This window comes from Puccinia triticina, chromosome 9A, assembly GCF_026914185.1.
Source record: "Puccinia triticina chromosome 9A, complete sequence".
Classification (NCBI taxonomy): Eukaryota; Fungi; Basidiomycota; class Pucciniomycetes; order Pucciniales; family Pucciniaceae; genus Puccinia; species Puccinia triticina.
In genome coordinates, this window is record NC_070566.1 from 3,262,537 (window position 1) to 3,280,236 (window position 17,700).

Here is a 17,700-nt window from a genome sequence, read left to right on the forward strand (position 1 = left end):
TGCATCTACGTACTATGTATAGGAGGACCAAGAAGAAAAGAAAGAAGGAGATGGATTCTCAGTGTGCACTCTGCAACACAAGAAAAGAGCCAGTTGAGTTGACTGTTTTGTTATTTGGGGCCGACGCGAGAGTGTTGGAGAGCACTACAAGATGCGTTCGGCTTTATTAGGGGAGTTCTTTGGTGGGGGAGGAAGCGCACAGGCTGCATTCTGGGCAGAGGTGTTCCCGTTGGCCGATCCAGATGGAGGGGCATCTAAGAAACGGTAGCCGGGCAGATGGACCGGGTTGAACGTTCGTTGGCAGTCTGAGTATGCCGCTCCTAGGCCTGATCCGATCCCGATCCACACCGGAAACGCTCGTCCTTGAATGACAATAATAATAATAATAATCAATTCCTCGAGTTTTTATTGGAACTCTCCATCAAAGACTGCATTCTTGTATCGCATGTGAGGAGCAGCCCTTTTCACTTCTGCAGTACTTTTGTTTAAATAAATAACGGAAGCTGGTTGGGATGGACTGCGTACTTTTGAAAGCGATGACACTAACGATCACACCCGCGCCGAACCCCATGCCCGTTTTAACGATTGCATTGGCGATACAAAGATCAGTCTAAACCAACAACAACATCAAAGCCGTCAAGATGTCAGATGGATCTGAGGAAAACGCGGATCTGTAGGAGCTGATGATGGGCGAGTGTGGTGATGCATACCTTCTCTGACAAGATGTTTTCGCTGCTCGAGAGTCTTTGTGAAGCCATCCTGTTCTGTGGGTGATCGATCGGCCGAGAGAGTTGCGAAGGTCTCGGGGATGGCTGGTTATCGAGCTGTGGCGGAGGTGGATGGGTGTGGGTGGTGGTGGTATGGAGTTGGAGAGAGGGAGCTGGCCGGAGGAGAGTTGATGTTCACGCCCGACGTCAGTGATGGTTGTCAGACCCCTCTGCGGGCCTTAGCCGGAGCGGGAAGCGGGCTGCGCCCGGCAGGACGGCGGCCCGACTGGCTCGGATAGGGCCCGGGGATCGGCGGGCTGCCGCTGGGTGCCCCGGGGGTGTTGTGCTCTCTGAGACGTCTTATCGGGCGTGGCGGCCGTCGGGGACAGGCTGGGACAGCTGGTGACAGTGACAGCTGTGGCAGCGACCCGAAACATCCTCCGATAGTCTTTTGCTCTCCCACAGCGCCCACCGACAGTCGCCCTGCAGTTTTTTGGCAACCGCACACTTCTTCATACCCCACCTTCTTGGCAGCCTCTCTTCACCTTCTCTTTCCCGGGCTGAATGTCCTCCAGCCCCTCACACTCCTTGCACATCCCAGACACACACACCCTCCTCTCGCCAGGGCCGGCGCTCCGTTCTGCTTCCGATCGGCACCCAAACCACACACTCTTCAATCCAACATGGGCCCCCCCTCACCCCCCCTCGGATCGCTGCCTGCCCCACCTCGCCTGATCACCGCACCCGACCAGCACCTCCGGGACTCCTATCCGCCCCGCCGAAGCTCCCTCTCCCCCTCGCCCGAGCCTGAAGAACTCGCCAACCAGCATCCGCCCGACTCTCGCCCCCACTCTCCCTACCTCCCCCCCCTCCCCCACAACCCCTTCGCCTACGACCCTCCCCCCGCAAAGGACTTTCCCCGCCGCCCGTCCTACCAGCGGAACAGCAGCGTCACATGGAACACTGCAAGCGACAGCGATTTCACTCGGATCGGCTACGACTCATGGATACACACTTCCGGCAGCATGGTCGCGTCAGTATTGCCCTCCCCCATTCATATCATCTCTTTTCTTCCTTCTCACTCCCTCTGTCTCCTTACCCACACACAGGCTGGACAAGCTGGACGAAACGGAGGTAGAAGGCGTCGGGCTCGTCCATCCATCGGCCACCAAGCGCCTCGACACCGACAATGACTCGTTCTATGTCAGGTCTGCCCCTCCGCCCCCGAAGAGCAGGCGGCGCAAGATGATCATCAGCCTGGCTGCCATGGCCGTGATCCTCCTGGTGATCATCATCGGAACCGTGCTCAGCATGCGCAAATCCCGTCTCGCCGATCTCGGAAGAGTCAACCCAGCCGATGGCACACTCGTCACCGCTTCGGGCGATGTCGTCAAACTGTGGGGGAAGGACGGCGATAAAATCAAGGTTCGACTCAACTGTTTGAATCTATCTTTTCGGTTTCCATAATCGTTGCTAATCTGATTTGGGGGTTATTATTATTATTATCACCAGACTGACAATGGCACGACGTTTGAATACAAAAACCCTCTAGGTGGCACATGGGTCGCAATTCCTTTCAACGATACCGCCAAAGCTCAGGCTGATACCCCGGCGTTGAACGAAAAATGGGATTACTCGAACCGACGTATTCTTGGCGTCAACCTAGGAGGCTGGCTCGTTCTTGAACCTTTTATCACCCCATACATGTTTGAGCCCTTCAGCAGTCATGATGCCAACGGCCAGGCCCCTACGGTTGTCGACGAATGGACACTCTCAGTCGCCCTTGGCGACAAACTGGCTTCCACACTTGAAGAACATTACCGGACATTTATCACCGAAGAGGATTTCATGCAGATTGCTGCCGCCGGACTCAACTGGGTCCGGCTGCCCGTTGGCTGGTGGATGATCGAAACATGGGATGGCGAACCACTCCTGGAAGGCGTCTCGTTCAAGTACTTCCTCAAGGCACTCCAATGGGCACGCAAGTACGGCCTCAGGGTCAACCTCGATCTCCACGCCGTACCCGGCAGTCAGAACGGCTTCAATCATTCTGGAAAACTAGGCACCATCAATTTCCTCGTCGGCTTGATGGGCGTCGCTAATGCCCAGAGAACTCTCAATTACATCCGCACCCTCACCCAGTTTATCTCTCAACCTCAGTACGCCAATGTCGTCCCGATGTTCTCCGTCCTGAATGAAGCCCTCGTCGCAAAAATCGGTGTGCCACAGATGAGGTCCTTGTTAGTAGTCAAGCTCTCTCATTTTCCTTGCGATTAGTCTTCGCCACCTATGCATACTCACAATATGCATATCTTTCTAGCTATCTTCAAGTGTACCAAATGATGCGCGGGATCACTGGTTACGGTGTGGGAAAAGGACCAATGATGATCATTCACGACGGATTTCAAGGGACTGGGGCTGGCCACACTGGATGGGCTGGTTACTTGAAGGGCGCCGATCGAATCGGGCTTGACACGCATACATACTTCGCTTTCGACAAACAAAGTAACGATTCACTGGGCTACAATTCCTACAAGCCTTGCACGTACTGGGCCAAAGGATTTAACCTAACCAACACCAATTTCGGATTCAATTTCGCGGGGGAATATTCGCTTGCAGTGAATGACTGTGGGCTGTGGCTCAACAACATCGGCATCGGGAGCCGTTACGATGGGACATACCCGACGGCAAATGCGCCCGATAACACGAATTTTCCGATGGTTGGGTCGTGTGATCCATGGAAGGACTATCGGACATGGACGCCCGACATGAAGAAGAGCATTGCCGATCTGGCCGCGACCTCGCAGGATGCGATGCAAAACTCATTCTTCTGGACCTGGAAGATTTCCCGCTCGATCCGGACGCCGGAGCTGAAGCCGAACCCGATGTGGGACTACCAGCTGGGTCTGCAGCAAGGCTGGATCCGGCCGGATGCGCGCGGGAGTGTCGGGGCCTGCGCGTCCGTGGCGGCCCAGCAGGGCGCCACGATCCCGGTCCAGCCATGGGCGGGTAAATTCGAGGATTGGCAGGTGGGAGAGGGGGGATCGGACGCACGGACGATCGATCCCGGCCAACTGGCGCTCTACGGCCAATGGCCCCCGACCCAGATCTTTGTCCAGCAGGGCCAGAACCCGGTCTACCCGGATGTGAGCAACCTGCCCCAATACGTGCCCAGCGGAACGCCGGTGGTCCTGAAGCCCGAGCCGCCCAATGCGCACGACTTGCCCGACAGCGCCTCCGTCGATCCCGGCTCGGGATGGGCCAACAACGCCGACCACGCCGGGTGGTACGTGCCCGTCAAGGACTGCCCGTACCCTAACCCTTGGGCCGCCGGGGGACTGCCCCCTCCATCCGGCCCGTTCTGCCCCGGAACGCCCCCTCAGCCCGCCAAACCTTCGTCTCCGAGCTTGCGCAAACGATGAGATCTCTCGTCTTAGCGCAAAGGACACACCCCACTGCTCTACTTCAACAACCCTCCCCCCCCCTCCCTTCTTGCTTCTTCTTGCCCTTTCTTTTGTTTGTCTTCGGAAGGAACCATCCAAAGCCATTCTTACTCAATAGACTCTGCATCCCTCGCAAAATATGTGAATAACACCTTGCCACGCCTGCTCAATTCTACAGCCATCTTGGACAATCTTCCAGCACCCAAGGAATCCAAGTTCATTGTGTGTGTGTTCTTTTTTCTGCTTGGCTCTCCCACCCCCTCTCTCCAGATCAATCACCTTGAACAAGACACTTCCTCTTCTCTCTCATTTCCCACTTCATGTAAACCTCATTCTACTACATACCACACACTCCCCCCACCACACTGCTCATTTTAAATCAATTGGTCCCTTTTTTTTTATTGTCTGAGGATATCTTGATTCTTTTTGCAATGATGATGATTGCTTATCAGTTGGGATGTTTGGTCTACATTTCCTCATCATCATCATTAGCTTTTCTTGTTCTCCCTTCTTGTGGTGCTCTGATCCTTGCTGCTCTGTGATATTCTAGCCTTAGGAGTTTGTTATCTGGTCTCTTGGGATCTGCTCACCTTGAAACGACTACATGTCCACTTAACTATATACTCTTTTTTTTCTTTTTTTGTGGATGGCTAAGCCTATATACTCTGGGGGTCTTTTTTGGAATTGTGTGGAGAAATTTATATAAACAACTTGACTACATCCTTCTGTTGCTTGTTGTGTATTTTTTTTTTGACATGGTTGGGCCATTTTAATTTGTTAATTAGAGATGTGGTCAACTTGTTCCAGCTGCATGATATGGTCTATAATGTAGCTAGAGGACCAGGATGGAAAAACCACAACAGACAACAGACAAGAAACAAAACAACAAACAAACAAGAGAAGAGAGTAGGGATGTAAATGGGTTGGGTTGACCCAGAAACACCCAAGACCCAATGGGTTCTGGGTCCGGTTTGGGCAGCCCTCAGGTCTCTCTTTAAAAAACCAACCGGACCCATTGAGTCCCAATTAGATAATTGGGTTGGGTTTGGGCAGGGTTTTCCCCATTTGGGTTGGCCCATGAACCCAACTGCAACCCAAAATGAGGCTATCCACGCTTCAGTCCAACCACAAATGTACATCATGCTCAATCACTCACCAAGAGGGATACAGCAAGATGAATTTGTACCAGCTTGCCAGGAGGAATACATACCTCCCGGCAAGCTGGACTTCAATCAGCTCGCCAAGAGGAATACATACCTCTTGGCGAGACGGGCTTTGTCAGCAGCTCAGTAAGAGGAATACATACCTCCCGGAGAGCTAGACTTGTGAGCAGCTCACTGAGAGGAATAAATACCTCTTGACAAGATGGATTTGTACCAGCTTGCCAAGAGGAGTACATACCTCTCAGCAAGCTGGGCTTTGACCAGCTCGCCGGGATGAATACTCACGGCAACCTTGTCAAAGTCCAGCTCACCAGGAGGTATGTATTTCTCATGGCAAGCTGGACTTGGATCAATTTTCTGGGGTGTCTTGGCCTACATGTCCCTGCATGCCAAAAAAGGATGGCGCACACAGGTTTTGTTGTAACCTAACTAGTTAGATTACAGATAGTGACACTTGCCAGCCCTCAAGACCAGGTTCTTCAACTGTTTATGCCTGGGAAAACAAGCTGCAGAGCTTGTTTTCCTGTTGTCCATTGAATTATTATTGGTTCTGGTCACCACAGGTTGTTCAAGGATGGTGTACACACCTGTGTACACCTTTTTTGGCGTGCACATACTAAACATTTGGCGTGCATTTAGCACAATGTAAAGCTCAAAAGTGTTCCTGAGAACCTTTTGCTGAATGCAGAAAGGTATGTATGAGGAAACCTCTGCCTTTCCTGGGTCACTAGACACTAAAACAAGCCCCCCAATCTTAGATTGGAAGGTTTAATGTAGTGATAGTCAAGGTGTATCAAAAGATAGCCTACTTTGAGCAGGTGGCTTAAGGGTTATGGTGATGCAGCTGATGTGTAAGCGTTGTAATGATGTTGTAATTTGTATGTAAGGGTGTAAATGTAAACCAAAATAAGAGTGGGGCTGAGGGCCTGTAACATAGCAACTCAAAAAGCAGGTTTTTGGCCAGAAATCTGCCTTTCTTACAGAAAACAGTTTCCCCTCAAAAACGTGTACCACAGCACCCATTTTTGGGGGAATCCAGTAATCAATTTCCTTCAGAAATTGCCAATTTCCAGAAACAGGTCTGAACCCTGTTCTCTCAAGCAATTTCCACACTTGCTGCACCCGCCCGTCCCACCTCTCAGACAATACAACACTCTCATCCTGGATAGTCCTGCAACCAATACAAAGTATTGGTTTGAGAGGAGCTCTTTCCTCCACCCTCCCGGACCACCTATCATATAGGTCCAAGAGGAATCCTCTCCTCTTTCCACCTGATATAACTTGATTGGTCCAAGAGGAAGTAGTGGAGTTTTCCACTTGGACCAATACAATGTATAGGTATTAGTCTGAGAGGATCTGTCTCCTCTTCTCCCTTGAACGGAACAACCTACTTCCTTCATATCACTCAAAACCACCCCTTCTCCCTCTCCACCCGATTTAACTAGATCAGCGCAAGAGGAAGAAGGGGTGTTTTCCCCTCAGACCAATACAATGCGTCTGGGGGGGGGGGGATTGTCTCCCTTTCCCCTTGGACAGAGTGGTCCAATTATTGGTCAGGACAGACTTGTCTCCCTCTTCCGCTCTGACCAACACAGCTTGATTCGTCTGAGAGGAAGGAGAGGTTTGGCCCTCCTGCCTTCCGTTGTGGACCAATACATGTTTATCGGCCTGATGTTGAGGAACCGGTTCTGTTGGCCTCAGACTGCATAATATATGTGTTATGTATGTATGTACAGTGGGTCATCTAGTGTTTTTTGGCACCACATTTTTGAATGCAGAAGCTCAGGCCACAGCCTTTAAGTCATGAGATTGGCTACAGGGGTGGAAAATAAGTTCCTAAGAATGGTTATGAAATAAAAAAAAAGTAAAAATAAAAAAAATGAAAATGAAAAATGTGGAATTTTTTTAATTTCTTGCAAATTTCTCAGAATGTTCATTACTGTTCAAACCAAGGAGGGAAAATTGGAGATAAAAGTATGGCATACAACAAGAAGGGGGTTAATAAACGTACCCGGGTTTTTCCGCGTTTGTACCCGGTTTTTGCATACCCCCTTTTCCGCCTACGTACCCGGTTTTTTTCCGCTCATTTTTACGCAACCCAAATCCCACTTTCTTAAATCCACACAATCCTAGACCTCTGGATCTAAGTTTTGGGGTGTTTCTTTCTCACAAAATGGCACAAACAGCCCACAAATCTCACAATACATGTTGAAATCCCCAAAGGCCCGAAGGCCCTATGTATGACCCTCCAGCTGTGCCGCAGCAACGAGCAAAAGTGGGCCGGTTGTTAGAGTAGTCCAGGAAGGCCCTAATCAAGTGATTAGTGGGCTCCCAGGGAGGGGGTAGGACAAAACCGGATCCCCTGGGGGGACAATCCGCTGCCAACCCCTCCCCCTTTTAAATAAGCAGTCATGTTTGTCCCCCAACAATATCCTGACCGTTGCCCCACACCACGGGCTCGTTGCCATCTGCCACGCACTCGTCGCCATCCGCCACAAGCTTGTTGCCATCCGCCACAATTAGCTTGTCACCATCTGCCACAGACTTGTTGCCATCTGCCACGGATTTGTTGCCATCTGCCACGGATTCGTCGCCATCCACCATGGGCTCGCCGTCATCCGCCACGCTCTTTTTGCCATCCGCACCGTGGGACCTGTGAACACTCTGTACAGCCAGTAAATGACTGGACTCGCGCATGCATGCGAGGCCAGTCGTCAAGTGAGCATGCGCGCTAAATTTTTCAAACCCCACTTGTTTCAACCCCGCTCTGACCCCGCCCAACTTACACATGTCTTTGAAAATTACAAGTCGCACCATCTCTTTCCAGTAAGGCTGTGACCCGGGGTTTGGGACGGGGAATGAGGGTCATCCTGAACCCCAGACCCCGGATATGCCCCGGGGCACCCTGAAGCCCTGGGTCATGATACTTTTTTTTCTTGCCAGTAAAATGACGTGGGTATCATCCCATTAGGTTTACACTTAGGGCATCAGTGGTGCCTGTTGGAGTTGAGAGTCTGTACATCCGTAGTCCATCAGCCTATTGTCCTCTGCTAATATTCTTGAAAATCCAATAAATATACTTCTGTATAGCATACCTCCCGCTCCGGACCAGTTAATAGGCTTTCAATATGAAGACTAAGAGAAAAGCCCCTGCTTTGACTCCCCCTCCCCCTGATTTATCCAACACCAACGGTACTGTTATTGAACTTAGTGACAAAGATCAAACCTTGGTGCAACCAGTCAAGCAAAGTTGGGTTTGGAATCACTTCTGAACGTCTGGCAACGGTGCCAAAGCTGTTTGTCAAGTTGTCCGGAAAGGTGGGAAGATATGTGGCGCTTGATTGAAAAAAGATAAGAGTGGAAGCACCAAAAAATTCCACGGCCATCTCTTGCAAATCCACCAGCTCGCGGATCCTAAGCTCTTGAAAAAGACCAAGAAGTTTCCACATATTGATATGGAGAAATGTTCAAAGTCTGGCTCCTCTGTACCCAAAGTGAGTTGTTTATAATTTTACAGTGATAAAAATTTAGGACCATTTCTGACTGGGGGACCATTTTGTAGGTGGAGCTTAATAATGAGTCATTGATGAATGCCATTGTATACTTCCTAGCCAAGAGTGATCTCCCGTTTACAACTGTCAAGCAAAAGTCTTTCTGTGCACTTCTTTGCCTGCTTAATGAAGAGGCCTCACCCCTGCCTCCACCCAACCGGAAAGATTGTCCCGCGCCACAATCAGTTACTTGAATTTCCCCGCCTTAATATGCACCGCGTCTATAGATATCCTACTGAAGAGCGTGTTGGTTTACGTAGGTTTCCCAATCTCTTTAGGCAAACGCAGGCCACGCCTCTGGCATTGCTTGCAACTCCAAACCCATTGCCGCACGCTCCTCGTAACACCCGGCCACCAAAACCGTGTCTGCACGCACCGTTTGGTGATCCAGCTCCTCGTGTAAACTCCGCAGGAAAGCCTCCTGATCAATGCGCCGCGTTACCACCATTAGGTGCACCGGTGCGCTTCGCCGCCACAGCTGGCCCTCATGCACGAAGAAATTTGCTGCTTTCCGCTTAATCCAGCGCTGCACCGTAGACTCAATTCCTGCAGGGTAGCACTGCCAATATGATTGTATCGGTTGGCTACATCCACGCTTACATCAGATGTTTTGAACCGATGTTACATCGGCGCAAGCGTCCGACGTAACTGTCTGGCGATGTTATATCGGCGATGGCAGATGTTACATCGCCGTGGTCCGATTTCAAAAGGGACGGTGGCAATGTAACATCGCCGGGCACCCCACCAACACAACCCTTGGTTGACGTCATGTCGACCAAGTTGTATACCCACTCAAATTACCTCCGACTCAACATCGGCCCAAGGCGAGATTGCATCGGCCATCAGCGACGCAATAGTTGACTCAAAATCGGCAGGGGGCGTTTTTGGATCGGTGTTGACGAGACTACAACAGTATGGCACGATGCAACCTCGCCCTTGGGCGACACAACTCCGCTTTCGCTCGATGCAAACCCGCTCCCGGTCGATATAACATCAATTTCCGCCGATGCAATCTCGGTCAGAGGACCCGACGCAATTGCAGAGTAGGATCACACTAGGTACATAAGGCAAAACACTCGAATTACCGGGGCCTCCCTCCTTGAATTGTCTTATCTGCTAACTGGGACTATTAGTCCTGCTAAACGGGCACAGGAACTTGATACTCGTTTCTTAGATGGTCATCCACCAGCTAACTTGAACGGGTCAACACGACTCGGCTTGCTTGCTCAACTAGTATTTTTCTTATATTTTATCAATAATCAAAGACCCATGCAGGTGTTCTAGAATCTGCACTGGATCCCACCAAATCACCCGCCGCTAATACAATATTTGGGCTCTCTTATTTGTTGATTGGACAAGCAGCTACACGACTTCATTTGTTGTTTGATTGAGGCTCAAATCAAAGCTGGTGCTGAAGCAAGAACTTGAAGCGCCCGAATGGCCGAACGCCTCGGCCCGGATTCCAAACGGGCGGCTACCTTGCGCGCTCCATTGTTGGCTTCTTCCGGTTCTTCCGGCCCTTCGGTTTTTGCCAAGTCTTCTGAACTTTGCCTCACAAGATTCATCCTCCACGTGAGCAATTCCTTGTCTTCTCCTCATCGCCACCACCTCCATCTCATATCTCACTTGACAATCGCAAGCCAAGGCGGCTGATGCTCGCCGTCAACCCCTTCCACGTGTCCGACTCCACGCTGAGCCTCAGCTTCTCCGCAAAGCCTGAGTGGGTGCCCTGGGGTTCCTGCTGGCCGCGGCCGCCGAGCGCTTCAACAACGTGCTTCTCTGGTTGCGCGCCAACGACGTTGCCAGCCACCCCCAACCAGCTTCTCGCCCCGCCCGGTCTCCCGCCGTGCACGGCTATCCGGACGGACTCGCCTCCCACCCCGCGCACCCGGCTGCTCTTCTTCCGTCGCCAAAAAACCCTGCGGCTGCCCTTACGCCTGCCTGTGTCTCGTCGAGTCCAGAGCCGACGGCCCGCTCTGGCAACACTATGTCGGCCTCTTTGCCAGCTCCAACAAGCGCCGCCTGCGCCCCGCACCGCGCTCGGCAATCGGCTTGAGAACACCCATCCGCCTAAGCATGCACTCAACCATCCGGTATCTGCGGAAGACAATCCTGTGCCCCGTGCGCCTCTCAAGCTCGCCAAGATCCCTCAGGCTCAGTGCCCCCATCGATGAAGCCCCCTCCGTCGCCACTGACCATCTGTGTGGCCTGCAGATTTCGCAGGCGCCCGTCTCGTGGAGCCAGACCTGGAGTCCCCGGTCGATGCTCTTGAGCTACTCGGCTTGTGAAGCCTCCGAAGACCCTACGCGGTGCCCGTGCAGGAACGCCGTTTTCCCGGCTGCCCCCCGCACGCCATCAAACCCTAGACGCCCAACGAGGCCGCGCACCGGCTAGACACCTATCTCCGACGCTACGCGAGATCTTGGACACGGCTGTGGAGGTCACGCGCTGGACGCCCAGACAGAAGAGCCCGCGGCGGCGCCTGCCGGCCACTTGGTGGCCCAAGTGATGGTGGAATGCGCGCTGGGCAGCGTCAGCCGACGAGGAGTTGTGTGCCGAGTCTTCTTGCTACAGCCCCTCCGTCCGCTTGCGCCCTCAGGCCGTGCCTCTACCCGCCTCGGCCCCCATCCAAGACCAACTGGCAACCGTTCTGACAAACCCAAAACCACATCCGCGCAAGAACCTGCTTGCCCGCGCCGCCTCCTCGACCCCCTTCTGCTTCCTACGGAAATGAACAATGAGGATCAGAATTTATGTCAACTGTGTATGGTACATTATGTGGTTACTGTGGTGGTCTTTTGGCTGAGTAGTTTCCAGCGGACTATTAACTTCCATAGATGTGTTGATGTTGTCAAGGAATGAAGCAAATGGATCTTTGCACATGACCAAATAATTAGGGAGATTGACTTGCCCCTGCGGTTTCTTTGGGGGGAGCGGAGCTAACTTAACTAAATCCCTCCTAGAGGGAGGGACTTGCCTTACAAGTTACAGGTAATTTTGGCCTGAGACAAACATCAAATTTCTAGGGCTTTGCAAATCTCTATGTTTGTGTAATCTCCCTCTACTAGCTATTACTACATTCAGAATTAGACTCATCAGAAGCTTGTCTATCTTCTACCATTGTCTTATGTCTTTTGCTTCAACCAAATCATATATATGATGTGATTAATGTAATATCAACAAAATCCATCCTGGTTCAAATAGTATGGTTTTGAAATTCACTAGACTTTTAAGGTTGCTCTGCCAGCGCTTTTCACAGATTGTGGCTCAAGATTGTTCAAGAGCAAGGATGTATGTTCTGGTCAAATTTTGCAAAAACATTTGGCTGTTGAGTTTAAACTCTAGTACATTGAGTATTGGTTTAGTCTATGCATGTGCTCATACATATAACGTGTACATGTGGCACTGGTAGCATGTCAATCAATCAGACCCCACTTGCTGAACACCAAACTCCAACTCTGACCTCTCTCTTTGCAGATAACTCTATTCTTGCCTGTTCTCTTCTTTCTCATTGTTGTCAACCCTCAACCTTCATTACCACCAAAAAAGATAAACTGTCACTACACTACAGGTGACATCAGCATAATTCCATTGAGCTACCCTCCAGTTGCACAGTTGGCTGCATGGACATCCCCCTGTAGGAAACAAAGGGGCCATTGTGGCCTAGTTTTGACAGCCCCAGAGCTGGGAATAAGTGACAGCTGTTGTTGTTTGGTGTCACCTGATGTTTGGTGACAATTGATTTTTCCTGGTGTACAGTGCTGCGGGTTTGTGCTATGGAACTTGTATTGTTAAGGGGGGAAGGAAAGGGTGATGGTAGGGCCCATGCCACATCTAGATTGCTGTGCCAACTAGCACCCTTTAACAAATGAAAATGGTAGTTGAATAGTGCTCCGGCACTATTCAGTGTGCCAGGGCACTATTCATAGTGCCAGAGGCACTATTCAATGAAAAGGGTAGTTGAATAGTGCTCCGGCACTATTCAGTGTGCCGGGGCACTACTCAGTGTACCGGGACACTATTCAGTGTGCCAGGGCACTATTCAGTGTACTGGGGCACTATTCAGTGTGCCGGGGCACTATTCAGTGTGCCGGGGCACTATTCAGTGTGCCGAGGCACTATTCAGTGTGCCGGGGCACTGTTCATAGTGCCAGAGGTACTATTCAGTGTTCTGGGGCACTATTCAGGATGCTGGGGCACTATTCATAGTGCCTTTGGCACTATTCAGGGTGCTGGGGCACTATTCATAGTGCCTTTGGCACTATTCAGGGTGCTGGGGCACTATTCATAGTGCCTTTGGCACTATTCAGGGTGCTGGGGCACTATTCATAGTGCCTTTGGCACTATTCAGGGTGCTGGGGCACTATTCATAGTGCCTTTGGCACTATTCAGGGTGCTGGGGCACTATTCATAGTGCCTTTGGCACTATTCAGGGTGCTGGGGCACTATTCATAGTGCCTTTGGCACTATTCAGGGTGCTGGGGCACTATTCATAGTGCCTTTGGCACTATTCAGGGTGCTGGGGCACTATTCATAGTGCCTTTGGCACTATTCAGGGTGCTGGGGCACTATTCATAGTGCCTTTGGCACTATTCAGGGTGCTGGGGCACTATTCATAGTGCCTTTGGCACTATTCAGGGTGCTGGGGCACTATTCATAGTGCCTTTGGCACTATTCAGGGTGCTGGGGCACTATTCATAGTGCCTTTGGCACTATTCAGGGTGCTGGGGCACTATTCATAGTGCCTTTGGCACTATTCAGGGTGCTGGGGCACTATTCATAGTGCCTTTGGCACTATTCAGGGTGCTGGGGCACTATTCATAGTGCCTTTGGCACTATTCAGGGTGCTGGGGCACTATTCATAGTGCCTTTGGCACTATTCAGGGTGCTGGGGCACTATTCATAGTGCCTTTGGCACTATTCAGGGTGCTGGGGCACTATTCATAGTGCCTTTGGCACTATTCAGGGTGCTGGGGCACTATTCATAGTGCCTTTGGCACTATTCAGGGTGCTGGGGCACTATTCATAGTGCCTTTGGCACTATTCAGGGTGCTGGGGCACTATTCATAGTGCCTTTGGCACTATTCAGGGTGCTGGGGCACTATTCATAGTGCCTTTGGCACTATTCAGGGTGCTGGGGCACTATTCATAGTGCCTTTGGCACTATTCAGGGTGCTGGGGCACTATTCATAGTGCCTTTGGCACTATTCAGGGTGCTGGGGCACTATTCATAGTGCCTTTGGCACTATTCAGGGTGCTGGGGCACTATTCATAGTGCCTTTGGCACTATTCAGGGTGCTGGGGCACTATTCATAGTGCCTTTGGCACTATTCAGGGTGCTGGGGCACTATTCATAGTGCCTTTGGCACTATTCAGGGTGCTGGGGCACTATTCATAGTGCCTTTGGCACTATTCAGGGTGCTGGGGCACTATTCATAGTGCCTTTGGCACTATTCAGGGTGCTGGGGCACTATTCATAGTGCCTTTGGCACTATTCAGGGTGCTGGGGCACTATTCATAGTGCCTTTGGCACTATTCAGGGTGCTGGGGCACTATTCATAGTGCCTTTGGCACTATTCAGGGTGCTGGGGCACTATTCATAGTGCCTTTGGCACTATTCAGGGTGCTGGGGCACTATTCATAGTGCCTTTGGCACTATTCAGGGTGCTGGGGCACTATTCATAGTGCCTTTGGCACTATTCAGGGTGCTGGGGCACTATTCATAGTGCCTTTGGCACTATTCAGGGTGCTGGGGCACTATTCATAGTGCCTTTGGCACTATTCAGGGTGCTGGGGCACTATTCATAGTGCCTTTGGCACTATTCAGGGTGCTGGGGCACTATTCATAGTGCCTTTGGCACTATTCAGGGTGCTGGGGCACTATTCATAGTGCCTTTGGCACTATTCAGGGTGCTGGGGCACTATTCATAGTGCCTTTGGCACTATTCAGGGTGCTGGGGCACTATTCATAGTGCCTTTGGCACTATTCAGGGTGCTGGGGCACTATTCATAGTGCCTTTGGCACTATTCAGGGTGCTGGGGCACTATTCATAGTGCCTTTGGCACTATTCAGGGTGCTGGGGCACTATTCATAGTGCCTTTGGCACTATTCAGGGTGCTGGGGCACTATTCATAGTGCCTTTGGCACTATTCAGGGTGCTGGGGCACTATTCATAGTGCCTTTGGCACTATTCAGGGTGCTGGGGCACTATTCATAGTGCCTTTGGCACTATTCAGGGTGCTGGGGCACTATTCATAGTGCCTTTGGCACTATTCAGGGTGCTGGGGCACTATTCATAGTGCCTTTGGCACTATTCAGGGTGCTGGGGCACTATTCATAGTGCCTTTGGCACTATTCAGGGTGCTGGGGCACTATTCATAGTGCCTTTGGCACTATTCAGGGTGCTGGGGCACTATTCATAGTGCCTTTGGCACTATTCAGGGTGCTGGGGCACTATTCATAGTGCCTTTGGCACTATTCAGGGTGCTGGGGCACTATTCATAGTGCCTTTGGCACTATTCAGGGTGCTGGGGCACTATTCATAGTGCCTTTGGCACTATTCAGGGTGCCGGGGCACTATTCATAGTGCCTTTGGCACTATTCAGGGTGCCGGGGCACTATTCATAGTGCCTTTGGCACTATTCAGGGTGCCGGGGCACTATTCATAGTGCCTTTGGCACTATTCAGGGTGCCGGGGCACTATTCATAGTGCCTTTGGCACTATTCAGGGTGCCGGGGCACTATTCATAGTGCCTTTGGCACTATTCAGGGTGCCGGGGCACTATTCATAGTGCCTTTGGCACTATTCAGGGTGCCGGGGCACTATTCATAGTGCCTTTGGCACTATTCAGGGTGCCGGGGCACTATTCATAGTGCCTTTGGCACTATTCAGGGTGCCGGGGCACTATTCATAGTGCCTTTGGCACTATTCAGGGTGCCGGGGCACTATTCATAGTGCCTTTGGCACTATTCAGGGTGCCGGGGCACTATTCATAGTGCCTTTGGCACTATTCAGGGTGCCGGGGCACTATTCATAGTGCCTTTGGCACTATTCAGGGTGCCGGGGCACTATTCATAGTGCCTTTGGCACTATTCAGGGTGCCGGGGCACTATTCATAGTGCCTTTGGCACTATTCAGGGTGCCGGGGCACTATTCATAGTGCCTTTGGCACTATTCAGGGTGCCGGGGCACTATTCATAGTGCCTTTGGCACTATTCAGGGTGCCGGGGCACTATTCATAGTGCCTTTGGCACTATTCAGGGTGCCGGGGCACTATTCATAGTGCCTTTGGCACTATTCAGGGTGCCGGGGCACTATTCATAGTGCCTTTGGCACTATTCAGGGTGCCGGGGCACTATTCATAGTGCCTTTGGCACTATTCAGGGTGCCGGGGCACTATTCATAGTGCCTTTGGCACTATTCAGGGTGCCGGGGCACTATTCATAGTGCCTTTGGCACTATTCAGGGTGCCGGGGCACTATTCATAGTGCCTTTGGCACTATTCAGGGTGCCGGGGCACTATTCATAGTGCCTTTGGCACTATTCAGGGTGCCGGGGCACTATTCATAGTGCCTTTGGCACTATTCAGGGTGCCGGGGCACTATTCATAGTGCCTTTGGCACTATTCAGGGTGCCGGGGCACTATTCATAGTGCCTTTGGCACTATTCAGGGTGCCGGGGCACTATTCAGGGTGCCAAGGCACTATTCAGGGTGCCTTTTCCAATCAATTCTGTCATAGCTCTGGAACCATGAAATATTTCATCAAAAAAAATTACATAATCGGAAAGCCCTATTACTTGGCTGCTCATCATCATAAATAATCTTCCTTCCTCCTTAATCAATTTTAAAACTATACTATTTGAGCCAAGATGTGCCGTTTTTCAGCTTGGACAGTGGCCAGAGCTGGAGAATCTTGATTGTCAAATGAACTGTTGAATAGGTGAAAGGGGGGGGCAAGTTTTCTTGAGGGCTGAATCACGTGGGTGTCAGGGGCAGCACTATCTCCTGAGAATCAATTGGATGTTGGTCCTGAGCATCAATTGGATGTTGGGTTGACTAAGTGGTCGGGTTGATTATTTTGCCTTGCTGCTGGAAGGGTTAGAGAAGTTAAAACACATTGCTTCTTCCCTTTCTCAGAACTCCTTGTTGACTGACGTAAGATGTGTTGATTGAAGCACAGATGCGTTGACTCACTCACAGATGTGTGGACTGACGCACGGATGTGTTGAGCTTACGCAGCCTCTCTGGAGATGTTGTGGGACAACACTCTTGTAGAGAGGCTTATGCGCAAAGTCAGGCCGCAGGGCTGGCAGCATCTCAAAATCACTCAAATTACCTCTTTAGAAATTGTTGCAGGAAAGCAACACACTTGGTTGACTATCCCAACAGATGGAATCCATCATTGTCCTGGCGCACAGTTTTGGTGATATGTAGCTTTCTCATATCTTGCAAACCTGATTTTTCAGTGGCAAAAGAAAATCAAGTCAAACTCCTCTTTTTTACAGTGCAATATTGCCTTATTCCACTTTATGGCAAATTTATTATTAATTCAGTTTTGCCAGCAAAGAACAAGAAAAGGCACAGGAAATTTCATTTAGGTTTTTACTACATATTATGGGGTTTGATTCTGATGGTGAAGGATTCACCAAAATCAGCAACTTTCAAAAATATGTATAAACTAATAATGTAAAATTCAAAATTTTGAAGAGACTATTATGATGGGATGACACAGCCCATCCTTTCTGCTGAAAAACAAATCAAGGTTTTCTGAGTTTGTGAGGTGTAGTGCGGAAAAAGGGTGCTCTACACCAAACGATTTCCTGCTCTCAGGCCA

At 50.8% G+C, this 17,700-nt stretch overlaps 3 protein-coding genes across 3 annotated transcripts; 1 reads left to right on the top strand and 2 right to left on the bottom strand.

The window, feature by feature from the left end:
* Positions 1–144: 144 nt before the first annotated feature.
* PtA15_9A330 (uncharacterized protein) lies at positions 145–758 on the bottom strand (the record flags this gene model as incomplete). Its single annotated transcript, XM_053172528.1, has 3 exons — positions 145–362; positions 526–610; positions 711–758. 3 exons carry the CDS (start codon positions 756–758, stop codon positions 145–147), a joined length of 351 nt encoding a protein of 116 aa, XP_053023759.1.
* A 188-nt stretch (positions 759–946) lies between these two features.
* On the bottom strand, positions 947–1,144 carry PtA15_9A331 (uncharacterized protein; the record flags this gene model as incomplete). Its single annotated transcript, XM_053172529.1, has 1 exon — positions 947–1,144. The coding sequence occupies one exon, from the start codon at positions 1,142–1,144 to the stop codon at positions 947–949; it is 198 nt and encodes a 65-aa protein (XP_053023760.1).
* Positions 1,145–1,390: 246 nt separating this feature from the next.
* Positions 1,391–4,129, top strand: PtA15_9A332 (uncharacterized protein; the record flags this gene model as incomplete). Its single annotated transcript, XM_053172530.1, has 4 exons — positions 1,391–1,740; positions 1,817–2,132; positions 2,220–2,947; positions 3,028–4,129. 4 exons carry the CDS (start codon positions 1,391–1,393, stop codon positions 4,127–4,129), a joined length of 2,496 nt encoding a protein of 831 aa, XP_053023761.1.
* Between the last annotated feature and the right edge of the window lie 13,571 nt (positions 4,130–17,700).